We start from the raw sequence: 17638 nt of genomic DNA on the forward strand, positions 1-17638 counted from the left end.
CAGTACATCGATGTTGTCGCCAGTGGTCGGCGGAAGGTGCACGTGCCCGTCGACCTGGGACCGGACCGCAGCGACGCACGGATGCACGCCAAGACCGTAGAATCCTACGCAGTGCCGCAGGGGACCGCACCGCCACTTCCCAGCAAATTAGGGACACTGTTGCTCCTGGGGTATCGGCGAGGACCATTCGCAACCGTCTCCATGAAGCTGGGCTATGGTCCCGCACACCGTTAGGCCGTCTTCCGCTCACGCCCCAACATCGTGCAGCCCGCCTCCAGTGGTGTCGCGACAGGCGTGAATGGAGGGACGAATGGAGACGTGTCGTCTTCAGCGATGAGAGTCGCTTCTGCCTTGGTGCCAATGATGGTCGTATGCGTGTTTGGCGCCGTGCAGGTGAGCGCCACAATCAGGACTGCATACGACCGAGGCACACAGGGCCAACACCCGGCATCATGGTGTGGGGAGCGATCTCCTACACTGGCCGTACACCACTGGTGATCGTCGAGGGGACACTGAATAGTGCACGGTACATCCAAACCGTCACCGAACCCATCGTTCTACCATTCCTAGACCGGCAAGGGAACTTGCTGTTCCAACAGGACAATGCACGTCCGCATGTATCCCGTGCCACCCAACGTGCTCTAGAAGGTGTAAGTCAACTACCCTGGCCAGCAAGATCTCCGGATCTGTCCCCCATTGAGAATGTTTGGGACTGGATGAAGCGTCGTCTCACGCAGTCTGCACGTCCAGCACGAACGCTGATCCAACTGAGGCGCCAGGTGGAAATGGCATGGCAAGCCGTTCCACAGGACTACATCCAGCATCTCTACAATCGTCTCCATGGGAGAATAGCAGCCTGCATTGCTGCGAAAGGTGGATATACACTGTACTAGTGCCGACATTGTGCATGCTCTGTTGCCTGTGTCTATGTGCCTGTGGTTCTGTCAGTGTAATCATGTGATGTATCTGACCCCAGGAATGTGTCAATAAAGTTTCCCCTTCCTGGGACAATGAATTCACGGTGTTCTTATTTCAATTTCCAGGAGTGTATTTATCCTCCATGTTTCACTTCCGTACATGGCTACACTCCATACAAATACTTTCAGAAACGGCTTCCTGACACTTAAGTCTATACTCGATGTTAACAAATTTCTCTTCTTCAGAAACGCTTTTCTTGCCATTGCTAATCTACATTTTATATCCTCCTACTTCGACCATCATAAGTTATTTTGCTCCCCAAATAGCAAAACTCCTTTACTACTTTAAGTGTCTCATTTCCTAATCTAATTCCCTCAGCATCACCCGACTTAATTCGACTAATTCCATTATCCTCGTTTTGCTTTCGTTGATGTTCATCTTATATCCTTTCAAGACACTGTCCACTCCATTCAACTGCTCTTCCAAGTCCTTTGCTGTCTCTGACAGGATTACAATGTCATAGGCGAACCTCAAAGTTTTTATTTCTTTTCCATGGATTTTAATACCTACTCCAAATTTTTCCTGTTTCCTTTACTGCTTGCTCAATATACAGATTGAATAACATCGGGGAGAGGCTGCAACCCTGTCTCACTGCCTTCCCAACCAATCCTTCCCTTTCATGTCCCTCGACTCTTATAACTGCCATCTGGTTTCTGTACAAATTGCAAATAGCCTTTCGCTCCCTGTATTTGACCCCTGTCACCTTCAGAATTTGAAACAGAGTATTCCAGTCAACATTATCAAAAGCTTTCTTTAAGTCTACAAATGCTCGAAACGTAGGTCTGCCTTTCGTTAATCTAGCTTCTAAGATAAGTCGTAAGGTCAGTATTGCCTCACGTGTTCCAGCATTTCTACGGAATCCATACTGATCTTCCCCAAGGTCGGCTTCTACTAGTTTTTCCATTCGTCTGTAAAGAATTCGTGTTAGTATTTTGCAGCTGTGACTTATTAAACTGATAGTTCGGTAATTTTCACATCTGTCAACGCCAGCTTACTTATGATTGGAATTATTATATTCTTCTTGAAGTCTGAGGGTATTTCGCCTGTCTCATACATCTTGCTCACTAGATGGTAGAGTTTTGTGAGGCCTGGCTCTCCCAAGGCTGTCAGTAGTTCTAATGGAATGTTGTCTACTGCGGGGGCCTTGTTTCGACTCAGGCCTTTCAGTGCTCTGTCAAACTCTTCACGCAGTATCATATCTCTCATTTCATCTTCATCTACATCCTCTTCCATTTCCATAATATTGTCCTCAAGTACATCGCCCTTGTACAGATCCTCTATATACGCCTTCCACCTTTCTGCTTTCCCTTCTTTGCTTAGAACTGGGTTTCCATCGGAGCTCTTGATATTCATTCAAGTGGTTCTCTTTTCTCCAAAGGTCTCTTTAATTTTCCTGTAGGCAGTATCTATCTTACCCCTAGTGAGATAAGCCTCTACATCCTTACATGTGTCCTCTAGCCATCCCTGCTTAGCCGCTTTGCACTTCCTATCGATCTTATTTTTGAGACGTTTCTATTCCTTTTTGCCTGCTTCATTTATTTCATTTTTATATTTTCTCCTTTCGTCAATTAAATTCAATATTTCTTCTGTTACCCAAGGATTTCTACTAGCCCTCGTCTTTTTACCTACTTGATCCTCTGCTGCCTTCACTACTACACCTCTCAAAGTCACCCATTCTTCTTCTACTGTATTTCTTTCGCCCATTCCTGTCAATTGTTCCCTTATGCTCTCCCTGAAACTCTGTACAACCTCTGGTTTAGTCAGTATATTCAGGTCCCCTCTCCTAAAATTCCCACCTTTTTGCTGTTTCTTCAGTTTTAATCTACAGTTCATAACCAATAGATCGTGGTCAGAGTCCACATCTGCCCCTGGAAATGTCTTACAATTTAAAACCTGGTTCCTAAATCTCTGCCTTACCATTATATAATCTATCTGATACCTTTTAGTATCTCCAGGGTTCTTCCATGTATACAACCTTCTTTCATGATTCTTAAACCAAGTGTTATCTATGATTATGTTGTGCTCTGTGCAAAATTCTACCAGGCGGCTTCCTCTTTCATTTCTCAGCCCCAATCCATTTTCACCTACTACGTTTCCTTCTCTCCCTTTTCCTACACTCGAATTCCAGTCACCCATGACTATTAAATTTTCGTCTCCCTTCACTACCTGAATAATTTCTTTTATTTCATCATACATTTCTTCAATTTCTTCGTCATCTGCAGAGCTAGTTGGCAAATAAACTTGTACTACTGTAGTAGGTGTGGGCTTCGTATCTATCTTGGCCACAACAATGCGTTCGCTGTGCTGTTTGTAGTAGCTTACCCGCATTCCTATTTTCCTATTCATTATTAAACATACTCCTGCATTACCCCTATTTGATTTTGTGTTTATAACCCTGTAGTCACCTGACCAGAAGTCTTGTTCCTCCTGCCAGCGAACTTCACTAATTCCTACTGTATCTAACTTTAACCTATCCATTTTCCTTTTTAAATTTTCTAACCCACCTGCTCGATTAGGGGATCTGACAAACAAAGCTGAGATCTGGAAAAACATATGTCCCCATCTTTCTAATCCAGTTGTATCAGAAAATTTCTGTGACTATTGTAATAGTTTTTTCATTGGACAAACAGGACAAAGTTTTGGTATACGATTTAAAGAATACACGAGAGATAGCGAAAGCAGCCAATCAAGTTTTTCGCTACACTTGAGAAATAAAAACCGCAGCGTGAACACAGTCGAAAAGGCTTTGAGAATCTACGTAGGATAGCAAAAGGTCAAGCTATGAACATTTTGGAAGAATTGGAAATTTATACACATACAAATAGATATCCAAATGACAACCTAAACGATTAAATGGACCTCAGACAAAAATTATCTGGAAAAATTTAAAAACATAATAGAAAAAGAAAAGGGATGAACACAACATGATAAATAAAAGATATAGACAACATTAAGATCATTCCACAGACATACATTACTAGATCGGCAATACAGTGTACAGTATCATTGGTGTCACTGAGGCCAGTAGTTTAGAATAGCAATATGGCTGCGAGTTCAAAGAATTTCTAAACAGCTGTTTATTTAACAATAAAACACTCGTAAGAAATAGGAATAAACTGAAACAATTACGTTACCTTTAGGGTTTTTAAATTATAGTCAACGCATGCATTCATTGTGTTTGGCTGTAATTTTTTGTACAGCAGACGGAAGATAACGAGGATAGAAACATATCTCAATGCAAGCATAACTACATACATCTTACGTATTTTTGCTTTTGCGCTGTATGTAAGCCTGCATAATTACATACCAGTTCGTCTTATCCGCAATACCGGGCGTGAGTCGTGCTTCGGTAGCTCAGATGGTGCCGGCACGGTAGCTCAGCGTGTTCGCTCAGAGGGTTACGCGCCCTCTGTAATAAAAAAAAACTGAGTTAATCGATCGTCAACGAACTTAAACCGATGTCTTACGACGTCCGCCCCGGACAGACGCAACAAACAAAAGCGAACAAAATGAGATTAAAAAAAAAAAAGATGGTAGAGCACTTGCCCGCGAAAGGCAAAGGTCCCGAGTTCGAGTCTCGGTCGGGCACACAGTTTTAATCTGCCAGGAAGTTTCATAACAGCGCACACTCCGCTGCAGAGTGAAAATCTCATTCTGGAGTATGTAAATAGTTTATGTCTGTTTTAAGGGGTTTAATAATCTAATATTGGTGCAGCTTAATTATGTGCTTCTAAACAGTTTTGATTAACTTCGGGTTTTCTTACAATAGTATGCTCGTTATGAAAGTGCTCCTATACGTAAATGGTGCTATTCGTCGTTGATAAAAAGTGTCTATTCATTTGAGGGTGCTTACGAAAACTACAGTCTGCTTTAAATGTGCATATATTTTAATTGATGGTCTTCTCGTACACGACTCTACATTGTATGTGTTAAACTCAACTAGTATGCAAAATTCTTTAAGCCACCCCGTAAAGTTTACAACACCATTTCGTTTCAGAAAATCGTGTGAGTACCACACACAAACTCTCTGACGCCGCCATCTTACTTCACTAAAAGTGAGTTACGTCAGGCTTCAGTAACAGCTATGTGTTTGCCAGTCTGGTAATGTATGTCTGTGGGTGACACATAAACATTCCATAATGCAGACTATTTCTGGCAAGAAATATCTCTGCCCACCTAAGGTATAATTTACTTGTGAACAAAATGCATCAGTGGAACGAAATGTCATTTGACATCTGTAAGAAAGAAATACAAAATTTCTATAGAAGGTAAACCCATGACCTATATTAACAACGCAGTAAATAAAAGATGTTTTATGGACGTTGCTCCATCTAGACGTAAGTGTAATATAAGATAAAAATCACTTAGTACTGTTACATACACGTAGAATAAAATGCTTTACAATTGTAATGTCAACAGAAACATTTGAAAATGGCACAAATACCGAAAGAAGCTTGTCTTGAAACCATGTAAAACAACAAGAAATAAATTATTTTCAACTAATTTTGTTAAAGTATAAAGAAGATATACTTGAGGAATAGGTTGTTGCTAGCAAATTATATCAATGGAATAAGAACAGTGAAGAATTTGGAAAGCAGTAGGAAGTACCTAAGGATGTACTGTAATAGAAGGATGCTATAACCATAAAGCAAAAAATGTACATCACTTGTGAGATAGGACAGGTGGCCACTGAAATCCATGCAGAAAAGTTGCCAGAAGTATGAACGTCAGCGATATATTTTCCAAAGCATGTGGTCAGTAATAATTTTGTATTGACGGCTACGATAAATGGAAGGATTCCCTTCCCGTGGACGTAGAGTTCATCAGAAAAAGAGTACTAGTTCATGTGAAAAACAGGGAGGAGATCGACCATACTGTCATTAACCTTATTTTCTTGCCTGAATCTAACTTCCTCTCTTGCACAATATTATGGCGATGTAGCTTTCACCTTCAACAGGTGCTGCTTATCCTATAGAAAACTTATGGATTTACAACATAAAGGGAATCTGAAAATCGTTTGAAACGTCCCCTTAGAACAATTTATACAAGACTGTGCTTAAACTGACACACAATATTTTTTAGCGCAACGCAATCTGACTTTCAGAAATCCCTACAAAGGAATGGCCCTAACTAACATTAACCTGTACCTTTCACAAATCACTTACCTCACCAAAAATCTTCGTTACTCGAACTACTGCAATACAGCGAGCGCCACTACTGCCAGCTAAATAAAAGATTCAAACTACTGAAGGCACTAACTACTGATAGGCGTAGTTAGCAAATGAAAGATTTTAATAGAGAACAAACAATGTATTTACCTTAATAGTCATAATATATATAGCAGTTCATAATATCCAGTATAACAAATTTCAAAACTCCGCCATCTCTCTCCCCACATCCACCACTGCTGGCGGCTCACCTCCAACTGCGCAACGCTACGCGCTGTTCACATCCAGCTGCCGCTGCCCAACACTACAATGGCAGACAACAATGCAAACTAGCCACAGACTGCACACAGCACAGCCAGTGATTTTCATATAGAACGCTACGTAACGTTGCCAATAAGAAAACTTAAACAGCCTACTTACACGTAGATAACCTAAATTACATTGATCTTCGTTCTACTATTGTGCTTGTACTATTTGTAAATCATTTCTTGACCTATGGTCTCCCCAGTAGTCGGAAGACTTCTTGCCGCTTTTTTACGTCAAACCATTTCCTACCATAACGATATGACAATATCAGTATTGTGCCCAGCATTGTAGTAGCCATCATGGAAGTGAATGCCGTGTTGTACCATCAAATAGTTTGTTTATGTGTGAGGAAGCCAGTCCTAATGTGCAGCCCTGATACCTTCAACCGTATGTAGAGCAGCACAAAGCAAACGTGTAGTGCAAGCGTTTTGGGAACAGCGAAAACACTGCATGCAGCTAACGAAAACGAATAACTGCACGGTACTGCTCTTGCTGAATCGGCTGCAACATTTGGTCGACTCTTCTATTTGCATGCCACAGTACTGTGGCTTGGGAATTTCAGATTGTATCAGTTCTAGACAAATAAAAAATTAATAACGAAACTTCACTTTTTCGAGGCTATGGTGAAAACGAAAGACGAAGGTAATGAGAAGTAGTAGAAATGAGAACAGCAAGAAACTTAACATCAGGATTGATGGTCACGAAGTCAATGAAGTTAAGGAATTCTGCTACCTAGGCAGTAAAATAGCCAATGACGGACGGAGCAGACTCGCTATGGCAAAAAAGGCATTTCTGGCCAAGAGAAGTCTGTTAACATCAAATACCGGCCTTAATTTGAGGAAGAAATTTCTGAGGATGTACGTCTGGAGTACAGCATTGTATGGTAGTGAAACATGGACTGTGGGAAAACCGGAACGGAAGAGAATCGAAGCATTTGAGATGTGGTGCTATAGACGAATGTTGAAAATTAGGTGGACTGATAAGGTAAGGAATGAGGAGGTTCTACGCAGAATCGGAGAGGAAAGGAATATGTAGAAAACACTGATAAGGAGAAGGGACAGGATGATAGGACATCTGCTAAGACATGAGGGAATGACTTCCATGGTGCTAGAGGGAGCTGTAGAGGGCAAAAACTGTAGAGAAAGACAGAGATTGGAATACGCCAATCAAATAATTGAGGACGTAGGTTGTAAGTGCTACTCTGAGATGAAGAGGTTAGCACAGGAAAGGAATTCGTGGCGGGCCGCATCAAACCAGTCAGTAGACTGATGAAAAAAAAGGTGATAACTTTATAACTACTTCCCGTATAACTTCTAAATTCCCTTGTGTTGTTATTATATTCAGAGTACATATACGAATGCCTACACAAAACTGACCTGATTAAGATGCCATCGCATACACTGAGGTGACAAAAATCATGGGATAGCGATATGCGTATATGCATATGGCGGTAGCGTATATGCATATGGCGGTAGTGTCGGGTACGCAAGTATAAAAGGGAAATGCATATGCGGAGCTGTCATATGTACTCACGTGATTAATGTGAAGAGGTTTCCGAAGTGATTATGGCCGCATGGCGGGAATTAACAGACTTTGAACATGGAACCGTAGCTGCAGCTACACGCATGGGACTTTCGATTTCGGATTTTTGTTTAATTTGTGGTAAAATCTTATGGGAACAAACTGCTTAGGTCATCGGTCCTTAACCTTACACACTACTTAATCTAACTTAAACTAACTTACGCTATGGACAACACACACCCATGCCCGAGGGAGGACTCGAACCTCCGACGGGGAGAGCCACGCGGACCGTGACAAGACGCCCTAGACCACGCGGCTCCATTTCGGAAATCGTTAGGAAATTCAGTATTCCGAGATCCACAGTGTCAACAGTGTGCCGAGAATACCAAATTTCAGGCATTAACTCTCACAATTGACAACGCAGTAGCCGACGGCCTTCACTAACGACCGAGAGCAGCTGCATTCGCGTAGAGTTGTCACTGCTAACAGACAGGCAACACAGCGCGAAATAACTGCAGAAATCAGTGTGGGACGTACGATGAACGTATCTATTAGGACAGTGTGACGAAATTTGGCGTTAATGGGCTGCGGCAGAAGACGACCGATGAGAGTGCCTTTGCTATCAGCACGACGTCGCCTGCAGCCCCTCTCCTCGGCTCTTGACCATATGGGTTGGACCACACACGACAGGGAAGCCGTGGCCTGGTTAGATGAATCTAGATTTAAGTTGGTAAGAATTGATGGTAGGGTTCAAGTGTAGCCCAGACCCCACACGGCCATGGATCCAAGTTATTAACAAGGCACTGTGCAAGCTCGTTGTGATTCGATAATGGAGTGAGCTGTGTTTACATGGAAAGGATTGGGTCCTCTGGCCCAATTGAACCAATCATTGATTGAAAATGGCTATGTTCGGCTGCTTGGAGACCATTTGCATTTATTCATGGACTTTATGTTCCCAAACGACGATGTCATGTCACCGGGCCACAATTTTTCGCGAATGGTTTGACATTCTGGACAATAAGAGCGACAGTCTTGGCCCCCCTATATCGCCCGAAGTGAACCCCATAAAACCTTTATGGGACATAATCGAGAGGTCAGTTCGTGACAACATCCTGCACAGGCGACACTTTCGCAATTAAGGACGGTTACAGAAGGAGCGTGGCTCAGTATTTCTGCAGGGGACTTCCAACGACTTGTTGAGTGAGTCGAGTCCATGCCACGTCGAGTTGCAGGAGGAGGTCCGACACGATTTTAGGAGGTACCCTATGACTTTCGTCACCTCGGTGTAATCTGCAAATACAATACCGACATATAAACACTTTATTTAATGCTATTTGACTTTACTTTAAGAAGAATTTAACACAGGAATTACTTCCTTTGCACAACCTGTTAGTCTAAGGACTTAAATAAACACTTAAATATCTCTCAATGGTCCAGTTTGCTACCAATGAGTTCAAAATTTGACTTCGAAATGTACAAATGTCCCATCCTAGAGGAAAGCATGCGCAGCGAGCATACCTGCTCGCGGCTCTGGCCTAAATACTTTTATGCACAAAAACTGAAATTATTGAATAACAGAATATTCACCATACGCATCGCGAGATATCGCTAACTGCCTCGAAGATCTCGAAGCAAACTTGCCTTCAAAGATATGAAAGATTCGTACAAAGACACTAATACGAGGGTCACTCCAAAAGAAATGCACACTATTTTTTAAAAGTCCATCTTTTATTCTACATGTTTGAAAGTTTTACAGTGTGTAGATACATCCTTTAGGAACAATATTTTCATTTCTCCACATAATTTCCATCCCTCTCAGCTGCCTTACGCCATCTTGGAACCAGTGCCTGCATACCCGCACGGTAAAATTCTGGACCTACCTTTTGGAGCCATTGTTTGGCAGCGTGCACAAGGGAGTCATCATCTTCAAACTTTGTTCCACGAAGAGAGTCTTTCAGTTTCCCAAAGAGATGATAGTCACATGGAGCCAGGCGGATGTTTCAGTGTTGACCATCCGACTTTTGTGATCACTTCCATGGTTTTTTGACTGACATATGGCCGTGCATTGTCGTGCAACAGCAAAACATCCTGCTTTTGCCGATGTGGTAGAACACGACTCAGTCTAGCTTGAAGTTTCTTCAGTGTCGTCACATATGCATCAGAACTTATGGTGGTTCCACTTGGCATGACGTCCACAAGCAATAGTCCTTCAGAATCGAAAAACACCATAGCCATAACTTTTCTAGAAGAAGGTGTGGTTTTGAATTTTCTTTCTTAGATGAATTTTCATGATGCCACTCCATTGATTGCCTGTTCGTCTCTGGTGAAAAATGATGGAGCCATGTTTCATCACCTGTCACAATTCTTCCATGAAATTCATCTCTACCATTCTCGTACTGTTCCAAAAGTTCGCTGCATACCGTTTTTCTTGTTTCTTTGTGAGCCACTGTCAATATCCTGGGAACCCACCTGGCACAAACCTTTTTTAACGTCGACACCTTCAGTATTCTGCAAACACTTCCTTCCTCTATCCCAACGTAGCATGACAATTCGTTCACTGCGATGCGTCTGTCGGCAGTCACCAATTCGTTAACTCTCTGCACATTGTGTGGAGTGTGTGCAATATGATGCCTGCCGCTGCGAGGACAATCCTCAATATTGCCGTGCCCGCTTTCATCACGTAACCTGCTTGCCCACTGACTAACTGTAATGCGATCGACAGCAGCATCTCCATACACCTTTTTCGACCTCTTGTGAATTTCCATTGTCTCGTTTTCACAGCACAGGAATTTTATGACAGCACGTTGCTTCTGACAACCGTCAAGTGTAGCAGCCATCTTGAAGACATGCTGTGACGGCGCCACTCACGGGAACAGGTTGAACTAAGTTTGAAAACAAGCGGGAAGGATGTATCTACACACTGTAAAACTTTCACACATGTAGAATGAAAACTGTATTTTTATACAAATAGTGTGCATTTCTTTTGGAGTAACCCTCATAGTAATTTTGTTGCTGAGTAAATGATTTCCGGATGTGGAGGCGTAAGTAAATTCAGAGAGATCGATTTCAAATTACTGATTATTTAAACTCAAAACACATTTCATGACATATGGAAGGACATGGTTATTTCTGCATGAACCTCGTGGAATTCTATGCCACTGCAAGGTAAAGAATTTACTCAAAAAGTATTCAAGAGACCAATGCAAATATCGAGAATCGTTAAATGAATGAGGAAGTGCTCTATATAGTTCACCTATGATTCGGATATGCTGTATAATAAACCGAATTCCGGCCCACGTGAAAAACACAGAGCATGTCGCATCAAATTACTCATAACGCCTCACTACAGACCTGAATTCTTTGCACTGTGCAGAGCATTACCTCATCGGAGCTCGTAAGAAGAGAATGTAGGAAACAAATATCATTGCACGCCACTCTTCTCCTCAAGGAACGTGGCAGCACAAAGCAGCAATTTGCTACTGCCAGTCACAGCAACGACGCGTTTCGGGAAGTGATTCCCATTGTGAAGTGCTTTTGTCGTGTCCTATGCATCGTGTCTTATGCAGGGGCGCCGACTTAAAAAAAAAAAATATTGGGTTGAGGGCCATACTGGGGGTATTGCCCCGGGAAATTTTCTAAATTTTTGATGAAAAATAGTGAGTTTTTAAGTTTTTTAGTCATTATAGAGTCATCTGATCAACATTAGAACCCCGAAAAATCGGCTCTCGATAACTCGACGCTCCAGGAAACTAGACAAGCCTGACACATATTTTGGCTTTGAAGAAAGAAGCAGAACATAAACACGCATGATATTTTCGTAAAAAGCTAATTTAATTTACAGTGTTAAGTATGCTTATCGACTACTACAGAGCAGTGAATAGATAGCTCTGAAAAGAATGAAATTTTATTTAAATAAATCCTAAACTATCATTAAAAGAATAAAACATAAAATATTTCTGTCGCCCAGTAATAGCACTTTAATTAATGAGTGAAATAGCTAATTTAAGCTTACTTTGAAGAAGGATCACGGTTCATTAAATGAAAACAGCATCTCAAAGATAATGCTTTAATGGAGTTAATGAAGTTAATACAGGATGCCTAATACTTTCAGTCAAAAAGTATGTAAATTGCGGGTTTTAGTTGGGTCTTACACCCTAAAAATATTTAAGTATTTGAAAATAACTAATACAGTACTATAGTAATATAGTAATACAGTACAAAACTAGTATTAATATTTCGAAACTGAAAATTTAACATAGGCTAATGTATGTATTCAATTCTCTATTTTATAAAGACTTTTAATATTGCTCTAAATGTCATTATTAGGGCTAGAGTGTCTTTAGAAAGGTGCAAATGTCGACCGTCTGACTGGATTACTGAATATGAAGTCGTTGATGACTGGTCGGGTATCCAATTCATCCAAAACATGTCGGTGGGCATGAGGAACAGCCAAGTTATTCAGTCGCTTTTGTCCCATTGTTGATCGGAGATATGACTTCTGACGGCTAAGGGTGCTAAATGACCGTTCTGCTGTTGCTGTCGTGATTGGAACTACTTGGAGAAGCTTAATGCACTTAACCACTCCACATAACATTTCTCCAACTGCAGGCTCTTGTGTAAGGTACTTTCTTACACCACGCATGTGTTTTAAGACCAGTTGTTTTTTATTAGCGATATCGGCTAACATAGTCAAGTGTAATCGCAGTCTCTCAATGTCTAGGTCATTTTTGAAAAACTCAGTTGATTTTTCCAAATTTGTTACACCTCTGTTTATTAAAAGCACCTCTGTTTATTAAAAGCAAGCTCTCTTGTTCAACTGCAATGACCTGTGTGAGTCCAGTTGAAGCAAACCGCTCAGTAATGCAAGATTGCACCGTTTCACAAACTTTAATGTAAATAGCTTTGTAGTATTCCTTTGTGGTTTTGAAAGTGTGCGGTGAGCTTGCTTCGTTGTTTTCATACTACTTTGGTATACTTCAATTCCGAGGAAGGTTTTTCTTTTAAACGCAATTCCCAAAAGTGTTCAAAACTATCACGCCTTCCATTCAATATAGAAATCAAGCCCTCATATATTTTTTCCAGATCAGCAACACTTAGATGAAGGCATTGATTTTTTTCATTGACATCCTCTACTGGGTTCATTGCACGGCAAAATATGAAGAGCGTTCCGTAAGTAACGCAACACCCTTTTTTCGGCCACTTTCGGGTGAAAAAACGGAACATCGTGGAATATTCCCGCTTCATCCTCTGTAGGGTCATGAACTTCCTGGCAGCGCTATACGTAGCCTTCAAAATGGCGTCTGTAGCGGAGGTGCGTTCCAAGAAGAGAGCTGTCATTTTCTTTTGGCGGAATACCAGAGCATCGCAGATAATAACAGGCGTTTGCGGAATGTGTACGGCAACCTGGCAGCGAACAAAGTTGTTGTACCAGGCGCCTGTCATCGTGGCAAACAGGTCTCGCAAACCTGTCGGATCACCTGCGTGCCAGCCAGTCGTACGCAGTTGTGACGCCTGCAGTGTTAGAACGTGCGGACAGTCTCATTCGAGATGATCGACTTATCACAATCAAATACGTCGCTGATCAAGTGGACGTCTCTGTTGTAGTGCTGAAACAGCGTGCTCCAGTTGGGGTAATTAAAGGTGTGTACTGCTGGGTTGCTCGCCACCTAACAGCAGACCATAAAGAGCAACGAAGGACCATATGCGCGGAACTGCTTCCGCTTTCGAGACTGATCGTGACAATTTTTTGTCGAACATTGTCACAATATGAAACAGAGATTCATCTCTTAGGACCGGAAACAAAACACCAGTCCGCGGAATGACGACACACCACCTCTCCTCCTAAGGAAAAGTTGTTCAGAGCCGCACCCTCTACTGGTAAAGTCGTGTCGGCGGTCTTCTGGGACTCTGAAAGGGTTGTTTGATGTCCTCTCTCTCTCGATGCAACGATCAGCTGTGAAGCGCATTGTGCTACCCTCAGGAAATTGAAGAAACGACTTCAGAGTGCTCGTCGCCATAAAAATATAAACGAACTTGTCCTTCTCCATGATAACGCAAGGCCTCACACAAGACTGCACATTCGAGAGGAACTCGCAAAGCTTCTACATCTACATCTACGTGACTAGTCTGCAATTCACATTTAAGTGCTTGGCAGAGGGTTCATCGAACCACAATCATACTATCTCTCTACCATTCCACTCCCGAACAACGCGCGGGAAAAACGAACACCTAAACCTTTCTGTTCGAGCTCTGATTTCTCTTATTTTATTTTGATGATCATTCCTACCTATGTAGGTTGGGCTCAACAAAATATTTTCGCATTCGGAAGAGAAAGTTGGTGACTGAAATTTCGTAAATAGATCTCGCCGCGACGAAAAACGTCTTTGTTGTAATGACTTCCATCCCAATTCGCATATCATATCTGCCACACTCTCTCCCCTATTACGTGATAATACAAAACGAGCTGCCCTTTTTTGCACCCTTTCGATGTCCTCCGTCAATCCCACCTGGTAAGGATCACACATCGCGCAGCAATATTCTAACAGAGGACGAACGAGTGTAGTGTAAGCTGTCTCTTTAGTGGACTTATTGCATCTTCTAAGTGTCCTGCCAATGAAACGCAACCTTTGGCTCGCCTTCCCCACAATATTATCTACGTAGTCTTTCCAACTGAAGTTGTTCGTAATTTTAACACCCAGGTACTTAGTTGAATTGACAGCCTTGAGAATTGTACTATTTATCGAGTAATCGAATTCCAACGGATTTCTTTTGGAACTCATGTGGATCACCTCACACTTTTCGTTATTTAGCGTCAACTGCCACCTGCCACACCATACAGCAATCTTTTCTAAATCGCTTTGCAACTGATACTGGTCTTCGGATGACCTTACTAGACGGTAAATTACAGCATCATCTGCGAACAACCTAAGAAAACTGCTCAGATTGTCACCCAGGTCATTTATATAGATCAGGAACAGCAGAGGTCCCAGGACGTTTCCCTGGGGAACACCTGACATCACTTCAGTTTTATTCGATGATTTGCCGTCTATTACCACGAACTGCGGCCTTCCCGAGAGGAAATCATGAATCCAGTCGCACAACTGAGACGATACCCCATAGGCCCGCAGCTTGATTAGAAGTCGCTAGTGAGGAACGGTGTCAAAAGCTTTCCGGAAATCTAGAAATACGGAATCAACTTGAGATCCCCTGTCGATAGCGGTCATTACTTCGTGCGAATAAAGAGCTAGCTGCGTTGCACAAGAGCGATGTTTTCTGAAACCATACTGATTACGTATCAATAGATCGTTCCCTTCGAGGTGATTCATAATGTTTGAATACAGTATATGCTCCAAAACCCTACTGCAAACCGACGTCAATGATATAGGTCTGTAGTTCGATGGTTTACTCCTACTACCCTTCTTAAACACTGGTGCGACCTGCGCAATTTTCCAATCTGTAGGTACAGATCTATCGGTGAGCGAGCGGTTGTATATGATTGCTAAGTAGGGAGCTATTGTATCAGCGTAATCTGAAAGGCTTCATTGGACTGTTCTTTCCCATTCACCCTACAGCCCACATCTCGCACCTTCCGGCTTCCATCTGTTTGGCCCAATGAAGGATGCACTCTGCGGGAAACAGTAGTTGGATGACGTGGAGGTTATTGAAGCAAGAAGACGTCGGATCCGTCGTCGGTCATTAGAGTGGTATCGTATGGGCATACAGGCCATCCCTAAGGCGGCCGAAGACCTTCACATCGAAAGGAGATTTTGTTGAAAAGTATGGTTTTGTATGGAAACGAGCGGAGAATAATATTGTGTTCTAGAATCCTGAATAAAACCAACCTGCTTTCGGAAAAGAAGTGTTGCGTTATCTATTGAACGCCCCTCACATTTTTACTCCAATGGGAATAAAGATTATTATAAAACAGTTCTGAATTTGGCAGTCGTTTCAAAGAACCTGGATATCCCTCTAGAAGAACAAGACCAACCGCTCCACTACCACTGTTCAAGGCCACATAGACTATGTGATCGAAAGTATCCGGACACCCCCAAAAACATACGTTTTCCATATTAGTTGCATTGTGCTGCCACCTACTGCCAGGTACTCCATATCAGCGACCTCAGTAGTCATTAGACATCCTGAGAGAGCAGAATGGGGCGCTCCACGAAACTCACGGACATTGATCGTGGTCAGGTGATTGGGTGTCACTTGTGTCATACGTCTGTACGCGAGATTTCCGCACTCCTAAACATTCCTAGGTCCACTGTTTCTGATGTGATAGTGAAGTGGAAACATGAAGGGACACGTACACCACAAAAGTATACGGGCCGACCTCGTCTGTTGACTGACAGAGACCGCCGACCGTTGAAGAGGGTCGTAATGTGTAATACGCAGACATCTATCCAGACCATAACACAGGAATTCCAAACTGCATCAGGATCCACTGCAAGTACTATGACAGTTAGGCGGGAGGCGAGAAAACTTGGATTTCATGGTCGAGTGGCTTCTCATAACCCACACATCACGCCACTAAATACCAAACGTTGCTTCGCTTGGTGTAAGAAGCATAAACATTGGAGGATTGAACAGTGGAAAAACGTTGTGTGGAGTGACGAATCACGGTACACAATGTGTCGATGCGATGGCAGGGTGTGGGTATGGTGAATGCCCGTGAGCGTCAGCGTCATCTGCCAGCTTGTGTAGTGCCAACAGTAAAATTCGGAGTCCGTGGTGTTATGGTGTGGTCGTGTTTTTCATGGAGAGGGCTTGCACCCCTTCTTGTTTTGCGTGGCACTATCACAGCACTGCCCTACATTGATGTTTTAAGCAGCTACTTGCTTTCCACTGTTGAAGAGCAATTCGGGGATGGCGATTGCATCTTACAACACCGTCGAGCAGCTGTTCATAATGCGCTGCCTGTGGCAGAGTGGTTACACGACAATAACATCCCTGTAATGGACTGGCGTTCACAGACTCCTGACCTGAATCCTATGGAACACCTGTGGAATGTTTTAGAACGCCGACTTCGTGCCAGGCCTTACTGACCGGTATCGATACCTCTCTTCAGTGCAGCACTCCGCGAAGAAAGGGCTTCCATTCCCCAAGAAACCTTCTAGCACCTTATTGAACGTTTGCCTGCGAGAGTGGAATTTGTCATCAAGTCTAAGGGGTGGGCCAACACCCTATTGAATTCCAGCGTTACTGATGGAGGGCGCCACTAACTTGTAAGTCATTTTCAGCCAGGTGTCCGGATACTTTTGATCACATAGTGTACCTGTCCCGGGGCAGCAAGGCGGCACGGATACAGGGTGAGCGCCAAACACGTCAGCTCGGCTTCACGCGTTCCTCTGTGTGCAGTCGCTGTCGGCGCCGGCGGGTCCGCTGTACGGCCTGATACAGCGGCTGGTCCGCAACAACCTGGCGGGGGCGCCCGAGAACTTCCGCACGCAGCAGTGGGACTTCGACCCCGAGGTCTCCGACCGGCGCAGGACCGAGTTCGAGGCCCGCCACGGCAGGATGGGCGAGCGGCTCGTGCAGCGGTTCGGCCTCGGCGAAGACGGCTTTCCAGAGGTGCGTACCGGCCTCTGCAAACGCAGCTCATACGTCATAATGGAGGACTCGACAACTCTTCTTACACGTCACAGGGGATCTATCTCCGCGTCGTC

General features: G+C 43.2%; 1 protein-coding gene across 1 annotated transcript in view; it reads left to right on the top strand.

Annotated features, from left to right (window-relative positions):
- The window catches only part of LOC126191067 (uncharacterized), a 78055-nt gene that overhangs the window by 38159 nt on the left and 22258 nt on the right, over nucleotides 1-17638 (top strand). Inside the window, exon 2 of the mRNA XM_049931786.1 lies at nucleotides 17331-17543. Coding sequence (XP_049787743.1) covers nucleotides 17331-17543 — 213 coding nt within the window. The remainder of the gene's footprint in view (nucleotides 1-17330; nucleotides 17544-17638) is intronic.

This window comes from Schistocerca cancellata, chromosome 6 (genome assembly GCF_023864275.1).
Source record: "Schistocerca cancellata isolate TAMUIC-IGC-003103 chromosome 6, iqSchCanc2.1, whole genome shotgun sequence".
Lineage (NCBI taxonomy): Eukaryota > Metazoa > Arthropoda > Insecta > Orthoptera > Acrididae > Schistocerca > Schistocerca cancellata.